The sequence below is a fragment of the Staurois parvus genome, unplaced genomic scaffold (assembly GCF_062004578.1).
Source record: "Staurois parvus isolate SC_StPar_1 unplaced genomic scaffold, SC_StPar_1.0 ptg000162l, whole genome shotgun sequence".
NCBI classification, from domain to species: Eukaryota; Metazoa; Chordata; class Amphibia; order Anura; family Ranidae; genus Staurois; species Staurois parvus.
In genome coordinates, this window is record NW_028317958.1 from 142,332 (window position 1) to 167,470 (window position 25,139).

The 25,139-nt window shown below is 42.9% G+C and overlaps 1 protein-coding gene across 1 annotated transcript in view; it reads left to right on the forward strand.

Annotated features, from left to right (window-relative positions):
- Positions 1–2,827: 2,827 nt before the first annotated feature.
- LOC149463014 (protein S100-A11-like) overlaps positions 2,828–25,139 on the forward strand; it is a 42,125-nt gene continuing 19,813 nt past the window's right edge. The window contains exons 1-2 of the mRNA XM_089675989.1: positions 2,828–3,031; positions 5,374–5,504. Of these exons, the coding sequence (XP_089532115.1) occupies positions 2,894–3,031; positions 5,374–5,504 (269 nt within the window). The 5' untranslated portion in view covers positions 2,828–2,893. The remainder of the gene's footprint in view (positions 3,032–5,373; positions 5,505–25,139) is intronic.

Here is a 25,139-nt window from a genome sequence, read left to right on the forward strand (position 1 = left end):
TGGAACTGCAATGTATCAGAGCACAACAAACCAAAAATGATATATTATTATTATTATTATACAGTATTTATAAAGTGCCAATAGTTCGCTCAGCGCTGTACATTACAAAGGGGGACATAACAATACCAATACAATGCAAAACATGAGGGAATTGAGGGAATATATAGTTCAATATTAACATTCAAAGCAAACTCACCCATACATCCATGCTTTATTTTGCTGAGAAAAAGCATTTCTGGCAGTAGCCATCTTGAGTAAGGGCAGATGATTCATGTAGCAATTACTTCCTGGAATCTATCTGCCCTTAGCTCAGGTATCGGCTGAGTTAAGAACCCTCCCTCTCCTCCTGAAGACCGCTGGGATGTATGACATTACTTTCCTAGGCATGGAAACCAGAAAGTAACTGAAGAAATTTTAAAATAAATGTAAAAACAAGAAAATAGGATATACCTTCCTATTTATTTTCTAATGCTAGCAGCATAAGGATTAAAATAGTCAATGTTGATTGAGTGAGTAAAGGTCCACTTTAATTTTCAATTCTCTTAGTGAATAAGAGGAAACAATTTGAAAACTAATTTTGCAAAGAATATGCAATCACGTACATGAAATGAGTTTAGCAGTTGCCAGTGATTTCAATCACATAGTGGCTCCTTTCATTTCTGAAGTACTCTAGTGGTGAGATTCCCCATTCTAGTTTCTGGCTTTCTTCCAGGTGGAATCATACCCCTCTGCATCTTTTATATAACATGCAAAAAAATCCTTTTGGGGGAGTAGGATCCCCTTGCTACAGCAAGTGGGCAAAACCGAAGACTCTAATGATCTTTCAAATGAAGCCCCAGAAAGTTAGGCTAATCTGATTAAGGCTGGTATCACACCTGCATATTTTATCATGCGTTACACATGCATGCAGACATGGGAGTTGCAGTGCCATTATTTAGAATGGGACCCTGACTCACAAATGCAGTAGCTGCCAACACACTTCCTCTATAGCACACCAAAACACATGTGCCCTGCATTACAGAAATAGCGAAGTTTGGATTTGTTTCATCTCCCAGAGTTGCCTTAACGCAACCTAACACATAACACGTAACGCACAGCAGTGGACTACTTATATCTGAATGGGCTCTGATTTTTTCTATATCACATATGTTTTGGATGAGGGTGGCACTGTTAACATAGCTGATCTGATAAAAAAAAAAGCTGTATTAGCTATGATTTCTTGATGGTTTAGTAGATACGCAGTTAGCTAAAGGATACAAGTGTAGTTGTAAAGAGGGTACATTTGGAACAGAGTCAAGGTACTAGTGATGCACCTCAAGGCTCAGTACTAGGTTCTTCTCTGGTTATTCAGTTTGTCACTGACTCAAAAAGTACTTTTACTTTACTCACTGGATCAGCATTACAGCCGGGGAACTGGCATTTTCAAAAAGTGAGATCAGCAATGAAAGTCTTCATACTTCTTTGGAACATGTGCATTTATGCTATATGATCATGTTAATCATCATGGATAGATGACCTTTACCTTTGCAAACTCTTTAACCTCCCTAGCGGTCTGATTATGTCCATATTTTTATGCTCAAAGCGGTACATTTTTTTGCATGGAAATATGTATTTTTTTTATTGTAGGCCTGTAATTTTTAGGGATTACTCACTGAAATCTGTCCGAACAAGAGCCTAGTAAACATCCCGGGTATGTTAAAATTTGAAAAATGAAATCATAAATCATAATTTAATAACTAATCATAAAAAATAATAATATAATAAGAATAAATTTAATTGAATAATATAATAAAACCAAAAACACTGAAATTTGAAATATAGCGCCAAGTTCGCACATCACTGAGCAAAGTCGCAGAATCGTTTTCAGTGTCTGATGATGAATTTCCCCACGAATCATCACTCAATTCTGCAAGTGGTTCTAATTTACTATCGCTGTTTTCTAGCTGGTCTAAAACTGATTTTGACCTAAAAGGACGCTTTTTGGACGCCATGGACATTTCTCAGTTTCCAGGAGAAAGAACAGTAAAAATGCAGGCAGGGCACAGGACAAAGCACTCGGGACAAAATGTATGTGAAATGGTTTGATACAGTAATGTTATACTATGTGATTTTAGTGAATTTAGTGAATGTCACTTTTTGTCATTTTCAAATTTCCCGCTGTTCTGTCCCCATACGTCCCGATGTCGCAGGGGACGGAACCCAGAAGACAGATGCCGGCATCCGCCGGAGGACATTACAGGGGACACTGCAGGAGGGACACCACGGGAGTGGAGGACAAGGTAAGAGAAGAACAGATCCTGGAGCAACGCCGCATGGTAAGCCCGAGTGTAGCTCGGGGTTACCGCTTGTGGTACTGAAACTTACCCCGAGCTACACTCGGGAATACCGCCAGGGAGGCTACGTGCCCAGTCAGTAAGTAAAGCCATGGTACTGGTCACATGGTCTTTGCAGAAACAGAGGATCAATGTTCAGACAGAAACACTGATTGGCCAGCTCTGTCTTATCATCAGTCCCCAAAAGCCCCCTTAGCAGATACCATGTGACCAGTTCTACAGCATTCACCTGATGGTGGAACTGTTAATGTCCCTGGACAAGGGTATGTTTTCATACTTTTGGGATACTTTTGCTATCTGACCTACATTACTTATTGTGCTGATATCTAATGAGGTTTTGAAACTTGAGGCCCACAGCCAGGTCTTTTGTAGGACTGCAGGCAGTGTCACATATACATTAATAATCAAGTAATTTCACCCTGTAGCCTCCAGCTGTCTCCTTGTTATAAGGTGACAATAGGCGTGACCAGAAGACATATTAGTTCTGACAGCTATTGGTGTCCGTCAAGCTGCTCAGTTACATAGACATTCAGTAAAGGGCGATGAATTGAATTTGAACCATGGCCGCGGTAGAATCTGCAGTGTACAATCTCCTGGGTGTTTTTCACAAATACTCAGCCGAGGAGGGAGACAATTTAAAACTGAATCGGACAGAACTGGCTACGTTGCTTGCCAGTGAACTGCCCTGTTGTTATCGGGTGAGTATTGCTGTCTTTGCATGCCTTTATGTATTATAACATCTTGATCATTGCTCTGCAAACTGAGCCACAGAAGGCATTACATAGTGGTTGGATTCCAAACACTGGAGGAAAGTGTGGACCACTTTCAAACAGAAACCTAAACCAAATTAACTAAAAAATTTAACCTTTCTTTATCAACTGTTTCCTTGAGAACTAATGGCCTGGGGATGACTGCTTCTGCCTGTATGTCGGCCATGGGGCGGGGGGGTAGCAGAAAACAGACCTTCCTCCATGTTCCCCAATAACTTGTTGGGCGCCAAGTCTGGGTTACATGCTAGGACTGCCCCTGGGGTGGGTTCATCTGGGCTACACAAGGCACCTGTAACAGGATCACTCAAACATAGGGGGTACCTTTACTCTTATGCTGTTTTCATCAATGCCCTAGGACAAGGCTGAGGTTGCCACCAGGGAATACTCGACCTTAAGACGGGCCTCTACTCTTAGAGATGAACGTACACCATATACACTTGCACAACAGCTGTTCTCCAGTTAACTCTTGGTTCCCCGTGTAAATGTACACCTTCCCTCTGTAGCTTGCAGTTAGGTGGGCCATCCTGAACACTGACCACAGCCATATGTCCAGCATTCTGCTACTACCGGTCCCGGTAGTGGCATGGAACCCCAACATGCACAGAAAGAGGGCTCCAACGTGCAATTGACTTTAACTCTTGAACTCCCGTACCTCTAACCAGGATGGGCACCTCTGCAATGCAGTTCTGCTGCAGCATCTATAGAAGATGGAATGTGGCATAGGGAGTGCCAAAAACATGTCCCTCACAGCTATTCCACCAATAACAGGTACATTTTTCCAATAGGCTGCTTGCTTACTGTACCTTCATTGCCCATGGCAACCACATATATAACTTGCACTAGGATGACGCTTCATACCCCATGTGTTAGTGACCCACACCTTAGACCATAGGTGCTGGTTACTTGCATTACACTCCTTTAAAGAACTTCAGACCAGGCAGAAGGCAAAGTTTTAACACTGAATAAAATGCAAACGGTACAAAGTGCAGCAAAAGAGCAGTCTTTTTCCTTAATCTCTAATCTTAACTCAGGCTGAAGTGCTGCCCCAGCAAACCTGCAAAGGTAGAGTTCATGCAGATAAAGGTCCATTAGTGGCATTCCCCAGTGACTGGTGAGATTGGACTGCCTAATTCTGAGAAGCCTTGTGTGACCCATTCTACGTGTACTGTATATGAGCATACAAGTGAATTCAGAGAATCACAGATGACTTTACTAAAAACCTTTTTTATAAAGTATATGTAGCCCCAATCACTAAAATCTCAAGTATGCTTTACAGTAGATGTAAGCTCTAAATGGACAGCATTTATTTTGCTAAAGCACAGTGTATAATTTCTTACTCTGATGAATTTTTAAAATGTTGGATTTACTATAGCATTCTGGTAAAAAGAACGAATACAGGGCTGAATCTCCCCAGTGGGATCACATACAGAAATAAAAACCTCAAGAATTGGGGTGGTAGAGCACTGGACTCAGAGCTTGGTGATAGTTTTGTCTATATTGAATGATTATCCAGTGGAACTCTGATAGGGTTCCTAGGAGAGCCAACATGTATGGAGAGAAAGGATAAGAGCACCAAGCCATAGGTCTAGATAAAATTTTATATGTGGACCAATCTCTACAGCTTGATGTCCTCACCCTTTCTCTCCAGTCAAGCAATAAAAAAAATTACAGGAGGGCTATCCCTTCCCCATTCTATCCAAAATGTACTCACTGTAGCCTTTTTGTAAATTTTACCCACTGTTAAAGTTTCATTTTATGGTAGATCTCCTTTGTATAATTGGAGTGGACAGCAATAACAGTTTTCTGAGTACAGTACTCCATGAAGGAAGCTCAGGGAAGAAGTAAGCTATCTTTGCACCTTTACAGGTACACTGGTTACATGACAGTACCTTCCATAGCAATACTATATGCAGTGCAGGGGCGGACTGACCATTTGGAAACTAGGGCACTGCCCGAGGGCCCGGGGTCAGTAAGGGGCCCCATGAGATGACCCTGGTACCTTTTTCATAGGCTTTTTTGAGTTTGGGCAAGGACACAGGGGCCCCATGATCCCCTATTGCCTGGGGGCCCCATGAGTTGTCAGTCTGCCACTGATGCAGTGCATACATTTCAGGGCCCTTCACATCAGAAGAAGGGCCCATATGTATCTTTGCCATCATCTGCCTAGGGTCTTTGCTTTCTTTGCTTATATTCCTTTAATTTCATAATTTCAGCATGACCCTTCATTATGATATGGATGAGACAGTTTATCATTTCACGTTTTCTTTCAGGATGATGCAATGGCAATGTTGGATTTAGATGGTGATGGGCAGGTTGACTTCATGGAGTTCATGGAATTCATAACAGAGATTACCACTGAGCTCCAGGACATGTACCTGAATAATATCCGGAGATACAAAAGGTAAAGTTGTCTGCTGAAAAACAGAAGCACGATTGGTATAAATGTGAGTGAATAGGAAGGCAAATGCAGCAAACACTTCATATAATAATTGTATTTGTATTGAAGTGACAGGAGGGAGGTAGTTTAAAGAATACTCTTGGATAGCAAGTAAAAGATTGCTGCTAACCAAGAACACAACTGGCCACAAAAGGATAACACTTCCAAGAATTAAATATATGTATAGTTCAGTCCTAGACTAAAGGACTGTGTCTCTGAATCTCACACTTTGAAGCAGAAAACACCCAACTTAAAGACAGATTGTACACTACATATTGCTCTGGCTACACCTTTAGGCTGGGCTCTTCTCTTTATCAGATGCACGGGGGTGGCATCAGGGGCGGACTGACAATTCATGGGGCCCCCGGGCAATAGGGGATCATGGGGCCCCTGTGTCCTTGCCCAAACTCAAAAAAGCCTATGAAAAAGGTACCAGGGGCATCTCATGGGGCCCCCTACTGACCCTGGGCCCTCGGGCAGTGCCCGAGTTTCCAAATGGTCAGTCCGCCCCTGGTAATACATATACTTTATCTCAGCACCACAATAAATGCATATTACTCCCTTATAGACCAGTAGCAGTCCTTTCTGATGCCAAGAGTTCAGGAGACAGCAATAAAAACTGAACTGATATTGGTCACAAATTCTACTGTACAATAGAGTGATTTTTGTTTCTAATGCTGATGTTTATACATTAAAGTAACTATGTAAAGCCTTGTGTAAATTGACAAATGCAACCTGCTTTCAGATGCATTCAGATTGTTCGAGACGCCTCTTAGATCATTCAGAGGTCAATGACAGGTATTTTTGGAATGAACTTGACAGTCTTCTGACCTGAATTTGACTTCCTTCTAAGCTGCATTATCCTGGTTCAAGCTGCATTCGCATTCCCATTGATGGGTGTAGGGAGAGCAGGGGCGGACTGACAACTCATAGGGCCCCCGGGCAATAGGGGATCATGGGGCCCCTGTGTCCTTGCCCAAACTCAAAAAAGCCTATGAAAAAGGTACCAGGGGCATCTCATGGGGCCCCCTACTGACCCTGGGCCCTCGGGCAGTGCCCGAGTTTCCAAATAGTCAGTCCGCCCCTGGGTGCCATTAATTCTTAGTAGCACTTAGGCTAAGATCACATCTATGCAGGTTGATGTATTTTTCTGGCGTGTTTTGCAGTGCATTTTGCATTTTTTTAGTACGTGTTCTTAATGCAATTTTGATGCATTTTGTGTTTTGTTCTGTTTTTTTGAGGGGGCTAATAGGAAATTATGACAGTTCTGTTTATGTTGTGCAACTTTGATGCCACTTTACACTCTCTGCAACTTAAGTAGCAAAGTTGCATCAAAGTAGTGCAGGAGCCTTTAAAGTCACATTTGTTTGGATAATAGGAAACAATGACAGTTCAGTTCACGTAATTATTATTACTATTTCAGGTACTTATATAGTGCCGTCAATTTACGGAGTGCTTTACATATATATTGTACATTCACATCAGTCCCTGACCCTCAAGGGGTGTACAATCTAAGGTCTCTAACTTACATTCATACATACACATATTAGGGCCAATTTAGACAGGATCCAATTAACCTACCAGCATGTCTTTGGAGTGTGGCAGGAAACCAGAGTACCCAGAGGAAACCCACGCAGGCACAGGGAGAACATGCAAACTCCAGGCAGGTGGTGCCATGGTTGGGATTTGAACCAACAACCCTAGTGCGGCCAGGCGGAGGTGTTAACCATTTAGCCACTGTGCTGCCCAAGTAGTGCGACTTTGATTCAACTTTACACTCTCTGGCACTCAAGTAGCCTTAAAGTAGCATCAATGTCACATCAAAATAGTGCAGGAACCTTTATGTGTCCAAAGTCGCATGTTAGGGTTAAATGTTAGGGTTAGGGTTGAGGGCTATGGTTAGGGTTACATGTTAGGGTTAAGGGCTAGGGTTAGGGTTAGCAGTAATTGTTATTTTTAGCGGTAATTGTTAGGGTTAAGTTCAACACAAACCCTAAAAATGTCTGCTAACCCTAACGATTACCACTAACCTTAACCCCAATGTTTATAGCTAACCCTAACCTTAACATTTAACCTTAACCCTAGCCCTTAACCCTAAACCTAACATGACTGTGGACACATAAATGTTCTTTAATGCTACTTTGATGCTACTTGGGTGTCAGAGAGTGTGACGTTGTATCAAAGTCATATCAAAGTCGCACTGCATGAAGAGAACTTTTCCTATTAGCCAAAAACAATGCAACTTTGTACACATAAAGGTTCCCGCACTACTTGAATGTGACATTGATGCTACTTGAGTGCCAGAGAGTGTAAAGTTGCATCAAAGCCATACTACATGAACAAGACTGTCCTGCTTTCCTAGTAGCCAAAAAAAACCCCAGAAAACGCATAAAAAAGCAACACTTGCATTTTTGGTGTGGCTCTATTGAAGTTTATTACATGCAAAGTGCAATCTGCTGCGGATAAGAAAGTCCTTGACCCTTTCCAAAAAAGCACATGGGTCAAAAGACACAGATGTGAACTAGATCCATAGGAAACTATGGTAAATGGACTGTAGTGGATTTCTGCAAAATGCACTGAAAAAACGCATGGGTGTAAACCAAAGATTAGTGCCACTTAGTTGGAGGAGCCTTGCAAGTCATTCTTTTATTCCGTTCAAAAGTGTTTAGTAGCAATTGTAATACACAGGGGCAGACTGACAACTCATGGGGCCCCCGGGCAATTGGGGATCATGGGGCCCCTGTGTCCTTGCCCAAACTCAAAAAAGCCTATGAAAAAGGTACCAGGGGCATCTCATGGGGCCCCCTACTGACCCCGGGCCCTCGGGCAGTGCCCGAGTTTCCAAATGGTCAGTCCGCCCCTGGTAATACATATACTTTATCTCAGCACCACAATAAATGCACATTACTCCCTTATAGACCAATAGCAGTCCTTTCTGATGCCAAGAGTTCAGGAGACAGCAATAAAAACTGAACTGATATTGGTCACAAATGCAGCTGTACAATAGAGTGATTTTTGTTTCTAATGCTGATGTTTATACATTAAAGTAACTATGTAAAGCCTTGTGTAAATGGACAAATGCAACCTGCTTTCAGATGCATTCAGATTGTTCGAGACGCCTCTTAGATCATTCAGAGGTCAATGACAGGTGTTTTTGGAATGAACTTGACAGTCTTCTGACCTGAATTTGACTTCCTTCTAAGCTGCATTATCCTGGTTCAAGCTGCATTCACATTCCCATTGATGGGTGTAGGGAGAGCAGGGGCGGACTGACAACTCATGGGGCTCCCGGGCAATAGGGGATCATGAGGCCCCTGTGTCCTTGCCCAAACTCAAAAAAGCCTATGAAAAATGTACCAGGGGCATCTCATGGGGCCCCCTACTGCCCCTGGGCCCTCGGGCAGTGCCCGAGTTTCCAAATGGTCAGTCCGTCCCTGAGGGAGAGATGCAGTTCTGATAAGAACAAAAGTCTATTCACACAGACTCTTATCATTTTGAATTGGAACTGCCAGAAACACTGGATAGATTTTCTGCTTCCTCCTTATTCTGTGAGCAGGGATCTACCGATAGTCCTAGCATTTTAAAATGTAATTAAAATTACATGGTCCCAGTCAACTTTTAGTAGCAAGACCTACCATCAAGCAATCTACGCTGTTAGCTACCTAATGGATGAACCTTGGTCAGTCACCTTAGCAAATCATGGGTCACTCTCCCACAGAGCACACCTTACTTCGGCCTCAAGGAAAAAATAAACACCTTCCTTGGATCCACCATCAAAAACAAGGACATATTCCTGCATTGCATTAAGAGTCCTTTTAATTGATAGCTTCCAGTCCACTTTTAAAACAGACCTGTCATTGTCTTATATATTTCAAGGTCACAGTTATAGCAAAATTATCATAAAAATATTTTCTAGGACATGTTAGGCACTATTAATGGTGGTATAATGGGAAATTGCCCATCTGCTTGCGGATTCTCCTTATACAAATGCAAAGGATACCCTATTGGCATGAGACTCTAGAGCTTTTAAAGGTGGTATAATGGGAAACTCCCCATCTGTTGATAGAAATAGTATAAATCCTCCTGCGCTCAAAATGGGGTCCTAACTCCCAAGCTGCTAGCACTAACCTCTTTAACAAAATGAGTGAAGTGACTAAATATATATACAAATAGTGCAGCGCTACAAATCAATAAATAAAACACAAATAAATGCAAAACCCCCCAGTGCACACAGGGAGTAAACTATACACAGTGCAAAATGTGTAATCAAGTGTACATGTGACCAGTGTCCCTGATGAAGTCATGTGTCTCGTGACACAAAGCGCCGGTACGCGAGGAGGCATTTCTGGGTGCGCGGTGACGTCACTGCGTGGCAGCCATATTTGAAAATTCTGTATTGTATACTCATGCAGTACAATTCCAGCATGTGGTAGATCTGCAGTGTCAGTGTCCCCATCTGTTGAGGTTCTTCCTTATACTAATGCAGAGAGTTTATTATCCCTACAGCTCTAAGATTATTTGAGAGCCTGAAGTTTTTCAAGGGTGCTATGATAGGAAAATCCCCATCTGCTTGCTCCTTCCCCACTTACACTAATGCAAAGGGTTCCCTATTCCTTCAGCTCTAAGATTGCATAAGAACCTAAAGCTTTTTAAAGGTGGTAAAATGGAAAATTTCCCATCTGTTGAGGCTCCTCCTTATACTAATGCAAAGTGTTCCCAATTCCTTCAGCTCTAAAATTGCATGAGAGTAGGGGGCTTTAGGTTCACTCAATATTGCTAATTAGAGTCCCTTTTTAAAGTAAGCCCACAAGTGTTGTATTTTGATATCCACCAGGAATAGAAGACTTGGCATGCCACAGCTTGGCTGTCAAGTACAAAAGAAAAGTTAATGTAGGTCTATTATTGAGTCACACGGTTGCTGTGGTGCTAAATCTTTCAGCCTGTAAATCTTTAAGACATGCTTATGTTTCCCATCAGGCCATAAATGATTCAGGGGAACATGAACTAGAATCAGGCAGCACATTTGTGACATTGGTTCTGTGCAAACACATACAAATACGGATGACTGCAATTTGTGCAGACATTTTTTATAGGATTATTTAGATTCATTTAGATTTAGTTTAGTACAGTACTTTGCAAATTACTTGGGACAAAAAGGATATTACAATGAGACAATTTCAAATTTACAAAGCTAATTTATTTACTTTCTGTCAGTAACTGATACTCTATGTCACTTAGACATTGATTCCAATACTTTTACACAGAAATCCTTCACTTCAGGGTCCCTAAACCACACTTGGAGAACACCTTCTACCATTTTAGTGTTTGATGTACAATGCTTTTTTACGTAAGCCTTCACAAGGGTCCACAGTTTTAACAGTTTTAGTTTAACTTTGTTGGAAAAAAAGTCTTTAGTTAACTTGGAATTGTGGCAGGGAGCTAGGTCTTGCTGGAACACTGTCTCCATCAGGAAACTGCCTCTTTAGTATTGGGGTCCATTTTGCCATTAGAACACCTACATACTTATTATTGTCTATCATTCCTTCAATGGGATGAAGTGTTTCTGGTCCATAAGCAGTAAAGCACCACCAAAACATGACTTTAGATGGGTGTTTAGGGGCTTGCTGGATGTGGTCAGTTCAAAGAGGTTCTCCAAGCGAGCGCCGAATGCAGTTTGACCTGTATCCATGAAAATAAAGTTGGGTTTTGTCTGAGAATGTAAATTTCTGCCACTTCTCCAAAGTCCAGTCTCTCTGATTCTTTTGACCTTAACAATTTTCATCATAGTGGGTGTCAAGAGCTGCTTCTTAACTGGGCATCTGGATCTGAGACCATGTTGGAGGACCAAGGGGCACACAGTGGAAGCGTCCACATTAACTCCATGAAGTGCAATCTCCCTTTTAATATCTTTACTGGACTTTTTTTGGGTTTAGGATGCTAATTCTTCTGATTAGACTATCATCCCTCTGCATAGTCTTTCTTTTTCTTCCAAAAATCCTTTCCGAAAAGTGTCCACAGACCCTGTCTCTTGACACAGGTTCACAGTCCTTGAAACATTTGATTTCCCTACACAAACTGCGTCTGCTGTCTCCCGAACTGTTAAATCAGTATTTTTTCTCAAAGCAATTATTTTTTATCACTTTGGGGAGTGATATCCATCTACATCTGTATAAAAATTACAATATAATAATGAATATAGGGAACCAACTCACTGCGAGAAATATCAATTCAGACTGAAGTAAAAGAGTGAAAAACAGGAGAGCACCTTCTCAAACAAGTTTAGACACGCAGAAGTTCATCTGCAGCAAGTTTCAACTTGCATAGGCTATAGTCTTGAAAGTGCTTGCATGCTTTTCCCAACTAATTTTCCAGAATACTGTATTAGATTTACATTTCCATGGGCATATCAACCTTTAAAGTGCCATTTAAAGTTTGCTATTAAAGTGCTATCTATGAGAGCTAAGCAATGTTTCTGTTATAGCACCCAGCTTTTTCATTCATATATTAATTTATGTATACATAAAATTTGCTATATTTATGAAAGATATTTATGTGTTCTTTGATATACTGTCTAAAAAGTCCCAAATACCCTCGATTCACTGTACTGATACAGTATGACTCCTAGGGATGTTGCCACTTTTACAGTCCTAAATCACACCCCATTACTTTAGATACAAGCCATCTTTTCATGCGTTGTCATTGCCTGACACTGTAGCTCATTGCAAAACAGAGCAGCTGTGTTACTTACCAAAAACCAGTGGTGGTTGGGTGACTGCTGGTTGTCTTGGAAATTCGCTTTAACGAATTTCTCCTTACCGTGAGTACTCGCAGTTGGATGTGCAGAAATCCCCCATAAAGCTGTGCGAATCTCGCTTACCACGACTGCAGCCAAACTACACGATTCCTGCCCATCCAAATACTTTGGTTCTGTTGAATTTGTGGGTGATGGAGCTCCGTTACCCTAGAATGATCACACGACACTCTAAGGCTGGTTGCAATCCACATAAGGGCCGGCTTTAGGCTCAGCTCTCTGTTTTTATTAAGAATACACACATGCCCCCCACATGAATAAAGTCAATCCCTCCCACCAAACAATACAATGGGGATTGCCTATACAGAGGATATACATTCCAATTGGAGCATAGCCTTTGCTATTATCTATCACTGGTCCTCCCCCATGAGTCTTCTGAGGTCAGCAGACTTCCTCCCCTTCCCCCCTATGAGCCATCTGAGGTCATATTTCCTGTCCTACTAGCTTCTATTGGTATGCAAAATTCTCTGCACAAGCACTCCCTAAAAATATCAGTCTGTACCTGGATGGGCCCGATACGATCTTTATTAAAACACATCCATCCCAGATACAGTTTCAAGTTGGTAATGGGTTGTAAGATATGCATAAGCCTACACGTGGAGTTCACACCGCTTGCGCATTGCGTTATGAAGCCCACGTGGTACCATGCTGCTGATATGTGGATACAGGCCCACGGTCTACTGACAGCAGCATTCGCATGGAATGCCGTGGTGGTATACACGCCGGTCTATAAGCGCAGATCTGCCATCTCATCCATTACCAAGCCGAGTACTGTAATACATACATTGTACATGCGCATGGCCCAATTGCAGCCTTCAGAGCTTTAATTAAGCCACACGAGAGACATATGAATAACACGAATACATGACACATTTAAAGTTCGACCAACAATACAAAATTTCCATGACATTCCCTCCTGTTTTATCATATTCTCCTCGTGTCCCTTCTTGATCTTCTTCAGCTTGATGGGTGTAGTCTCAAACTTCAAAGAGTTCCTGTAGTTGTCCCTGAGAATAAAGCTCCACGGGTACCTGAAACAACAAGACCCGACGCAGACTCGACGCAAACAGGCTTGATTGAAGCGATGATCCTCAAGAGCGTTGGAACCTTCACTACAGGAAGGCTCTTGCAAAAACCACAAACAGACTTGTGGTATGAATAAAGCTTGTGATCCCACGGTGGTCTGGGGAGATCCAGCAACAGATTCTCAAATTGCCCCTGCAGACGGGGCCACACAAGGCTGGTCTCGACCCAGACAGTTTTCCAAATCGCAGACACAAACCATGATGAGGCTTGAAGCTTGCTTGAAGGTCTTGGAGAATGTGGTCTTCAGAGAGATAAATTAGAGGGAAGCCAGGACGTAATCTGTAGAGAAGGTGGATGGTTGGTGAGGTCTTCCTCCGATCAGTGGTTGGAGTGGGATCCCAGGAGCGGGCATGGAGATGTGGTCGTCTGCCCGAGCTTGGTTTACACGGTCGATGAGGCAACAGGAACATCTCACCGCGGCATATAAAAGGCAGATGAAAAAGAGAAGCATCAGGATATACACTCCCACTTCCTTCAACCAAGATCCGATGGAGAACAGGAAATCTCCCAATCCTCCCAAACCCTTGAACGGGTTCCAACCCTCACTAGCTATAGCTCTAGCTTTTCCCTGTAGTTCACTAACTTTGTCCATATGGGCATGGACCTTGTCATCGGTGTCTTCTATCCAAGTACAACAATCCTCTCCGATGAACTCACAGAACCCCCCTTTGGCGGCTAAAAGATAATCGAGGGCCATCTTCTCCTGAAGCACTAAAATTCCCATCTGCCGTTGTTCTTGGGCAATTTCTCTGACAGCCTCTACGGTCTCGTTAAACATACTATCCACGATGACAGAAAAATTGTTCAGGCGCTTCATAAGTTCTATTCCCCATCCTGTCCATGAGGGGAACCAAGCCCATGCCTGGTCGCCCTCAGAGAACAGCTCCCTGCGAACTCTCCCTGCCATCCTTACCTTCTTGTGGACCATCAACTCTTCATGGTCCATCACTACATAGGATGCGGGGACTAGCTTTATGAGGGCACACGAACCTTTCGCGTTCTGGGGAAATGTTCTATAGGCTGCCGAACCACACAGAAAATAGTATGGACCTGTCAGAGCAGAACAGGAGGAGTTCCTCGTTCGGCCTCTGGCACTGAGCAACAGTTGCACAGACTGGGGGATTGCTCCCTCAGTCTGCACATCACATCCGTCCTTCCAACACACGTGGTCTGGTCGGTCAGTGTGGTTACTCAGAAAGGAAGTCTGGTTAGTCAGATTGACAGTTATACCTCCCTCGCAGGTGGTAGTCCCAACAAACTTGTTACCTGTGCCAAAGCTGATGTTAAAGCACACCTGAGGGCTGCCTAGCTGCCCAGTTACCCATAATGGACTGGTGAGGGCCCTACAGGAGCTAGAGCTAATATTGGTGCTGAAACTGATGTTACCTGCTAAAAATGTGTCATTAAGTTCTACCGACAAATGTCTACGTGGGGGCTGACCAGGGGTCCCTTGCTTTTTCATGCCGACGCGGATGTCATATAGGGCATGAACAGCGGCCATTGCGGACATGTGATGACTGGGTGGGGGCTTTGAGCATACCCAACAGTTGGTTTTGTTGGCGGTTCTGGCTAAACGCAGGTGCATTTTAAATAAAAGGTTGGGGTATCTGCCGTCTTTTCCTCCGTTCACACACATGTATGACATACAAACAAAAAGAAAAAGGAAAATGACACCCCTCATTCTCTGGTGTAGCTGAAAAGCTTCTTGCAGTGGCTTGCGTGCACCCAGTTGTCTCGTCCCTCGAGTTTGAGTGAGGTAGGTGTCGTCAGCTGGACTTGGTATGGTCCGGTGAACCGTGGCTCGAGTCCGGTTCTTTGATGTTTCTTTAGGACGACCCAATCACCTGGCTCAATAGAAAGAACACCTGTTATTGTATTTGGATCGGGGAGCGATTCGCGAACCCGATGGTGTATCTTCTGCAGCTCCCGTTGCAGAGATTGCACATAACCTGTAAGCTGTGAATGCAAAGACGACAACTGTTGAGGAAAGTACAACCCTGTTTTGGGAGGTCCCCCAAACAACACCTCGTAGGGTGACAGCCCATGTGGTTGCCGAGGGGCATTCCGGATGGAATAGGGGGCAATGGGGAGACACTCAGGCCAAGGTTTTTGGGTATTGGAAGACGTTCAACCTTACCGCTACTCTCGGGGTGATATGGGGTGTGTCGCCGCTGACTCCAGTTCCACCAAAGAAATGCAGTCGTGTCCTTTGGAAGAGAGATTAGTAGTGGACAAAGAAGACATGTTAGCAGAAGAGGTGTTAGTATTGTTAGTCGTGTTGCAAAATTCAGCACTGTCATTGCTGTCCTCCCCCCCCTTCTCATCTTCCGACACAGGAAGAAGAGAAGCTGGGTTAAGAATAGTGCATCGTTTGATAGTGAGGTTAGTAGGGGTTAGGAGGGCTTTCCCCTGAGAGGGGTACCTTGCCTTGGATGTCCTGTTTTCGCAGGACCGTTCTTGCTGCACCGGTGTCAGTGAGGCAAGGGAGGGGATATTTTAATTCCTCTAGAAAAAGATGGATCTGGGCCGACACCGATTTGTCAACTTCCTATGAGAATTCATAGGAGTTACTTACCATGGTGGTCATAGGGGCGGAGGACTCATCAGGAATGAACTGCCACCGACCTTTAGGTAATTGGGGACAGCTCCTCCTCATGTGCCCCGTTTGGTGGCACTGGAAGCACCTGGGTGGGGGCCTATCCTTCCTGTGACCCAGATCCCTTGGTTTTTCGTGTGGGGTCTGGGACATAAGAACTTTGGCCTTGTCTTGTTTTCTTCTATCCATTTCCCTCTCTATTGCCGCAAGAGTGGAAAGGATAGCAGGGATAGACATCTCATTATATTCGGGTCGGGCCAGAACCAGCCTTTCCCGAATTTTAGTATCGATGCCTTCCAAAAATTTGGCCCGCAACAGAATGTGCGTCGCGGTCACCTTTACCCCTTCAGTTGGAGCATCAGGTCCAACTTCCAGATCCGCATCCAGTGCCGTCTGCTTGAGACGGCGCCAGAAGCAGGCGCTTTCCTCATTAGGACCCTGGGTGAGCTTCATCATGTCCGTAGTAGAGGTAGCACCATACATTTCTGGAAGCTTTGCCTTTAGCTGTGTACAGAACTCTTTGCCCCCTGAAGTCATCTCCTCATGCGTGGTTATAGAGCACCCTGCAATCACTGTACTGGCCACTTCCATGCCCACCTTTGCCCGTAGGATCTGTGCACAATCTGACCCGCTCATACCATAGCTGAACTGGTTTTGTCCAAACATTCGAGCAAATCCTCTCGGATTGACTCGATAGTCCGGGAGCTCAGCCAGAATAGTGCGGATCTCTGCCGGGGTGAAGGGGACATGCCAAACTACCCGTTCCCCTAAAGTCCGTTCCCCCCGTGCATTGGGAGGACCTTCAAATTGCTGCACCCTGACTGGATAGGCCTCGGTCCGGGAAGAGTGCAAGGGCTGACCCAGCATCATCGGTGGGCTTAGATTAACCACCTCGCTTACTGCACCTTCAGGTTTGAGGTCCCTCAGATCAGGGTATAGCTGGGGGGCAGGGGTCTGATCAGTGGTTCGTAGCGCTTTGATGCAATCCGCCCTGTTTTTTTAACCGGGTGTCTATTCCCCTTGATTCACAGATAGTCTGCAAATCGGTTGTTGAGTAGGCTTCATAGTTGGAAACAGAAGGAGCTGGGGTGAAGCAGGGAGAAGGGAGAGGTAGAGGCAGAGGCTGAGGCATAGAGACAGAAGACACAGAAGGTATGTCAAGAGTGACGTCACTAACAGAAGAGACAGGTGCAGTTATACTTATCTCAGCCACTGTTGGTTGTTGGGGGACCCCAGTAGACCCTGATCCTGCCTGCCTTAGTAGAGTCAGCCCTGAAAGAGCTTCCTCCACCTCTGACACTGGATCCTCCTGTTTTATTCCCTCTGGAGGCCAGGTATACATCACCTGGTTCTTCCGGACAGACACCAGTTTATGTATGCCCTGCTTCCCTAATCGGATTGACCTGTGAAGCCATAGCTGTGCGATCTCTAGTTCTGACGCCTGCATCCGTGGTTCAAATTCAGAGATGAATTTTTCCCACCTCCATGCGTCAAATGTACCTTCCCGGGGAATTTCCCATCTGGTACCCTTCGACCATTTATTCCACCTTTTGAGGGGTTCTGTAGACTTCCCCCCCAAACTCACCTTCATCAGTTGTGCAGCTGTCCTTACCCTGAAGAGGGCTGGTTCCCCCTCTCTCTTCATGGACTGACTACTGCCCATCGTGACTAGTCACTGGTATATATCCCGCGTCCGGGTACCTGTTTACCCCCTGGAGCACTCGGTGGGATCCTACCGAGAGGCCTGATTCCACCACTTTCCCAGCACAGCGTAATTTATGTGATACTTATCGATCACCCGAAGCGCATCAAGTGGCGGTCAGACTGAGAGCACACCTCCCACTCCCACAGCGCAATTTGTGTGATTCTGACCACCTGAAGTGTTTGTGGTAACCAGGATTTCCCTGGACCGCCCACTCACACAGCGTAATTTATGTGGTTCTCATCACCCACTGTGTTTGGCAGGCCACACCGCACAATGATGAAAGTGGCTTTTCTCTCCCTGCACACAGTAGCTAACACAAGTCAAAACAAAAAGAGGGGTTCTTGGATGTTACTTAGGGGTCACTGGTTGGGCAGAAACCTGCTAACTGACCTTTAGGAAATTTGTGTAAAGAAAAAAAAACTTTCCTAATACACACAGAAAAACCCTTTTTCAACCTGAAAAACTGTTAAAAAGGACAAAGTGGATCCTTATGAAAAACACGGGACGTTTCACAGTAAAACAATTACACCGAGGTAAACCGAAAAACTGCGCCAAAAGTAACCTTGTTGCTGACTCAAAAATCACTCCTATCAGCACCGCTAAACGATCCACGTTATACACGCAATCTTTACTGCAACCACCTAGAACCGTTTACACAAAAAGTCTGCTGGACGTGAAACACGCGACACAGCAGCTTAAAACAAACCCGCTTTACAATAAGGAACTACTTTTAACAGGAAAAACACAAGAAAAACATAATCACTATACAAGAAATCTATGTGCAAAAACCCAGACTTCACCGCGCTCACTAAATGTGGAACACGTGAAGGGAAAACTCGCTTAACACACTTTAAATTGGCTGGCAATACGCAAATTTAAAGCTAAAAGCAAACAATTTAAACTGTAAAAAATTTGGATTAAAAACACAATATGGGTCAAATGCATATAGGAAACTTCATGCACATTGCATAGAGATTACTGCACATTTGGTAGCCAACAAAATGGCCACCAAACAAAAGGAGTCCATGTGGTTTAGTCAAGAAAATGACCCCCCACAGAGGAGCACATGGCAGATACTAGAATGACCCCCCCACAGAGGAGCACATGGCAGATACTAGAATGACCCCCCACAGAGGAGCACATGGCAGACTCTAGCCTCAAAATTGCCTCTTACATAAAACAGACTTTTAGACAGAACATACACTGGACAATTACACAACAATATGAAGCACACATACAACACAATTTGGGCACAATCACAGAACGGACATAAAACACCAACATATCACACTAACATGCACATGTAACAAAAAGGACCCCCTGCTGCATGCTTGCTGGGAGCAGTGGTACCACAAAACATTGTACAGACCACATAACACAGATCTTACAACAGTTAACAATTAACCTAAGCCTTTCAGCACTGTAATAATTACCTCACGTGGAGGGGGGTAAAGCAATCACCACAGTACCTACAACCCGCAAATACTTACCTAACACTATGCAACAACTTTTACCCACTAAAACATATACCCGTTTAATTTTTGGTTGGAAGATTTTTTAAACTTGACCAAATCCAGCCAACCAAAACCCCCCCCTCTGCTGCGTTCCGCAGAGACAAACCCTTGTCTTTCACCCACAAATCAAGAGTTTAGGACAAAAAACGAGGTCCTTGTTAAGCGGTATTTCTTGTTAGCTAACAGAGAGCGAAATCAGCCACACGAACACGCAAAAAGCGATCCTCTTAATGGCAGAGAGACCTGAAATGTGCCGGCATACTTTTTGCTAGTTCATGATGGCCATTCCCCCCTCGTTCTAGGTTAGCTACGCAAGAATACGCGTTAGTATCCACCAGGCTCGCCAAACTGTCTTGGAAATTCGCTTTAACGAATTTCTCCTTACCGTGAGTACTCGCAGTTGGATGTGCAGAAATCCCCCATAAAGCTGTGCGAATCTCGCTTACCACGACTGCAGCCAAACTACACGATTCCTGCCCATCCAAATACTTTGGTTCTGTTGAATTTGTGGGTGATGGAGCTCCGTTACCCTAGAATGATCACACGACACTCTAAGGCTGGTTGCAATCCACATAAGGGCCGGCTTTAGGCTCAGCTCTCTGTTTTTATTAAGAATACACACATGCCCCCCACATGAATAAAGTCAATCCCTCCCACCAAACAATACAATGGGGATTGCCTATACAGAGGATATACATTCCAATTGGAGCATAGCCTTTGCTATTATCTATCACTGGTCCTCCCCCATGAGTCTTCTGAGGTCAGCAGACTTCCTCCCCTTCCCCCCTATGAGCCATCTGAGGTCATATTTCCTGTCCTACTAGCTTCTATTGGTATGCAAAATTCTCTGCACAAGCACTCCCTAAAAATATCAGTCTGTACCTGGATGGGCCCGATACGATCTTTATTAAAACACATCCATCCCAGATACAGTTTCAAGTTGGTAATGGGTTGTAAGATATGCATAAGCCTACACGTGGAGTTCACACCGCTTGCGCATTGCGTTATGAAGCCCACGTGGTACCATGCTGCTGATATGTGGATACAGGCCCACGGTCTACTGACAGCAGCATTCGCATGGAATGCCGTGGTGGTATACACGCCGGTCTATAAGCGCAGATCTGCCATCTCATCCATTACCAAGCCGAGTACTGTAATACATACATTGTACATGCGCATGGCCCAATTGCAGCCTTCAGAGCTTTAATTAAGCCACACGAGAGACATATGAATAACACGAATACATGACACATTTAAAGTTCGACCAACAATACAAAATTTCCATGACATGGTGGATGGGCGATTGCTTCTTTTAGAATTTTAGAGTCATCTCATCTAGGTGTGAAGCCTTCTAACAAATTCCTATTACAAGGCAAAGAACATTTGTAGTTTAAAAAAACAGTATCTCAAGGTGGTAGTGCTACTTAGAAATGAATCCCAGTGTGCATTTCTGTGTGATCAGGAAACAATTGATTGTAAGCTCCTTTGTTGGAAAGAACTGATGAATATTGCAATAATATTATTTCAATGTTGCAGAATTCTCAGCACTATAGAAATGAATAAAGTAAAACAAAAAAATAAATACAATTTTAGGGCTATAGAAACACGTCTCAGACTTGGCATCCTTTAAAGTTCTCATCAGATTCACCAGGGTTTTGGTGACATTTGAAACTCAGTGGCTCAGCTATTCTCTTCTAATTGTGTTTGATGGAATGCTGCTCCCTATTAATCTGAAAACTCATTTGCAGTCCTTGAACTCTTTTCAATAAAGTGTCTGCTCAGTGGATAATTGAGTTGTCATGAAGAATACGTTTTCATTGCAGAAAGCAAGTCTGTCAGTAACACATTAAACAGAACATAAACCTGTCCATGTCTTATCTATAATAATAATATTATTTCAATACTTGTCCAAGTGGTTTCCTCAGATCAAATGAGTGTCAGGAACTTATCTAAGTATGAATTACCACCCGGGCTATCTTTGATTGGACTAAGGTGGCTGAGTTATATGTGTGGTTATACGTGCTGGGGTATGTCCATGATACTCATTAGAACAGAGGAAGCCATTAGCGGTGAAACTTTGTCACCATTAAAAAACAATTTTAGTTAATTGTTACTAACTACTGCCTATTCTGTGGTCTGGATAAATGAGAACCTTCACAAATGTGACAGACCCAACCGGCACAGGGTCTTTTGTAGGGGACTGCAGGCTAGCCTCTTGCCTACTGACTATGGACCTTTGAGGGGTTCTATTCTTTGGGAGTTGTGTGCCCAGGGGACCTTTGAAGTAGTTTTACTTCAGATTCAAGTCCATGTCTCCCTGAAACACACAGACTCTGACAGCTAGAGGACCCAGATACAGATTTGGGACCTCTGTGTTTTGTTTGGGTATAGAATCAACAGCCCAAACCAGTAGTGACTGCTTCAATCCCCTCCTAGACTCAGAGACTCAAAACAGAAGATTATTATTGGCTCAAAGAAACCTGATACTGGGGTCTCCTGCTGTTATGTGTAATCACTTTATTAAGGTTTTATGTGTTTACTGTTATAATGTGTACCTGTGTTTGCCTATCCTGTCTAGGTGTTAAGTGTCTTTCCCCCATTGTATAATTTCCCCATTGTGTGCCTCCTAGGCGTGAATGCCCATTGTTAATTGAGTAACCAATTGTTTCTGTCTGTTTGCTAATCCACTTGGAGATTCCTACAGGATGTGAATAATCTTGTGTCAGCTTTACCTGGTTACCTAACCATTGTGGGATATTTACCCCAATGTGTAATATTTGTTTTTATTTTTCATGTGGGAACTGTCCCTATTTTTGAAAATGGTATTTTTGTTAAATAAAGTTATTCCTTTGGTTTTACCTCAACATCTTTTCTGTGTATGATGCTTGGGGTAAATGGCTGGTATGAGCTATCGGTCTGCTGGTGGGGTTCGGAGGGCAGTAGGCACTGTTTGGCAGAGGTACTCAGTTGGGGTACCAGGCGGTTCATCACAACAAACATACATGAAGCACATACATGAAGCATATAAAATTAAAGTTAAAAATCCATTGACCAACGTACTCATATATGGCCTAACCTTGAAAGCAATGCCAGTTCTGTTGGACAAGAATCAAGCCATAGGGATTCCCCTGAATTCTTTCTAATTGTATGAACCACTCAGAGAAACTTTACAATATATTGGAATGTGTTTTTTTTTTTTGGAGCAAGCAAAGTATCCTGCCCATATGTGCAACAGTAACATTAACAATGTGTACCAGCTGTGCACCTATAAAGGAAACAATGGGAATTGCCCTAACTTTTCATTGCTGCACAAAATTCAATGTAAAAGTGGTAATATTGTAACAATGTATTAAAGAATGGAGCAAATTGCAGACATTTACGCATGAGTCACAGCAGGCGCTCCTGAAACCCAAAGCGGAACCCAAAGGTCAGTTCTGCAATTATACATTGAAGAATGGGGGTGGCAGATGGGGGGTGGCCTGGTATATTTTGGGTATGAAAGAGCATGTGGCTCACTCCATGTGACAGTGATGGACCAGACACCTAGCACCTTGAGACAGTCTATAGCCCTACATAAGGTAGAACCTAAGCAACTCATAGTTTTCTTGCTGTTTCCAACAACACAATGGTGAAGAAAAGGGGGGATTAAAGTAAACCTGTTGCAATTCCAAAGAACAGGCTCACTTTAAAGATTTCCTAGAACAGAAACCAAACACATAGCACTGACATGCAATTGGCTAGATTATAAAAGCCGTGCTGTCATTATTCTGCTTTTCAAGGCTCCAAATTTTCTTGGAAAATGAATTTGTTTTCAGCTAGAGACAGGACGGATGAGTTCAGTAGGGGAGCGGCCTCCTATCTCTTCTGTAATTACTGGGCATGAGGTTAATGTAGATCATAATGATCAGTACTTACAAATTGCAATGAAATATTCTTAACAGATGAGAGTTTTTTATAGAATCACTACAGGGAGAAACTCCAGATGTGAGCCTCAAAATTTACAGAAGTTTTACACTATCTAATTAGGGATCTATAAATTCTGCATTTCCACAGAGCAGAGCCTACAACCTCAAGGTCGACTTTGGAAATTGGTCAATCAAGCCAAAAATATTTCAACATTTACTGGCTGCAGAATGCAATCCTAGCAAGCTAAATTATGAAAGATCTCTTTAATTGTTGTCTGACCTGAGTCACCAACTATCAAAAGCACAGAGATAAAGACACTCATTTAAAACACATACAGTATGTTCCAGGTCTGTGATTCAAAAAGACTTACACCAGACACAGCCAAGCAACAAGCATTTTTACAAGGAGCCCAGCAATGACTACTTTCATATTTCTTCAATGATAGAGTCATTTCAAGAATGTAAATGGTTTCAGTAAGTTCCTGATGGTTAAAGAGGTTCCTTTCATCTATCCCAGGTGTGGAAAAAATATAATAAAATACTCCAGTGCTGCAAATTAATGCTTATTTAAATGTACTGTATAGCTATCCTGCATTGTTCAGTGTGGGATTACCAAACTATCCTGGACTTGTTCCAAAATGGCACCTCATTAGCTTCAGTGGGAAAAAGTAAAATACAAAATATAAGTCATCAGTACATTAATAACAAGCAACTACATAAAAAATGAAGAAAAAAACACAAATACAAAGGATACTAAATCAAATAAATTAAGCTACCCTAAATATACAAAACAAAATATACCTTTTAAATAAAGGGAAATAAAGAGAATATCCTTTGCATCCAAACTCATTAACAAAATTTGATATGTTGAGTTTGCCATTCCTTTAATGTGTTGGCTGTATTAGTTTTCTTTTTCAAGGCTTCCCCATTTTTTAACCTTGACAACACTTACTCACTGTACTATCTCTATGAAAAAGCTTTGTTTTTACCCTAGGCAGTGCCAGGGCAAAAGGGCCATACAAAAATAATATAAAACAGTATAAAAAATCTAAAATTATAATATTAATAAAATTAAATACACCATATAAAATAGACAAGTTACTTTCTTTTAATAAATGTATCTTGGAAAGTAATATTTTGCCTGCCATCATCTGTAAAAGTTTTAACTCTGGGCTGGTATATTGTATCATTTTTTAAAAACAAATTTTGGTAAATCTGGCAAACCACACATAGAGGTAGGTGGCCTATGACTGCGCGTGTGTAAGCACACGTGACCTCAGAATGATGTTGTTTCATGCATTGTAAAAATGCGCAACTGTCATTGAAAATGTAAACCAACTCTGTGTGTAAGGGTCCCTGAACCTCAAGAGCCTCAGGCCCTCCCAGGTCTAAATCTGCCCCTGACCCTAAGACAGGTCTACTGAAACCCTCCTTCCCAATTCCCTTAACATATAGGGAAGGTTTGTGTAGTTTAAGTTGGAAAACTGGGCCTGGCTGATAATGTTTCAAACTTATTGATTCTGGCTTGATCAGCATGTATATTTTCTCTGCACAAAGTGACATAACAAAATACTTTCTATGGTATACTTCACAGAACAAAAGGGGGCAAAAAGACACATTTTAAGGGTTTTGTACGCTTTTACTAGTGATAAACACTTTCCAAAATTGTTCCACTGGCAGATTTGTGACTCTATCTTGTGAATGTTGTAGGTTATGAAGGTTGTGAAGATCCATCACCATGATCTCCCAGCTATCACCACCACATACTGAACACATGACTGCGTGAAAGGTCAACTTCAGAAAAACGTTTTTTTTTTTTTCAAATATTGAATAGAGTGAAGACGGGTCAGAACCTATGACAACTTTCATGGCCATGTTTCACCACTTCCTGTCTTTTTGGCGTGTGTCAGATAAAACAGGAAGCGAGGGGAACACAACTTTGCTAAAAACCGATAGTTCTAATTAGAGATGAGCGAATCGAA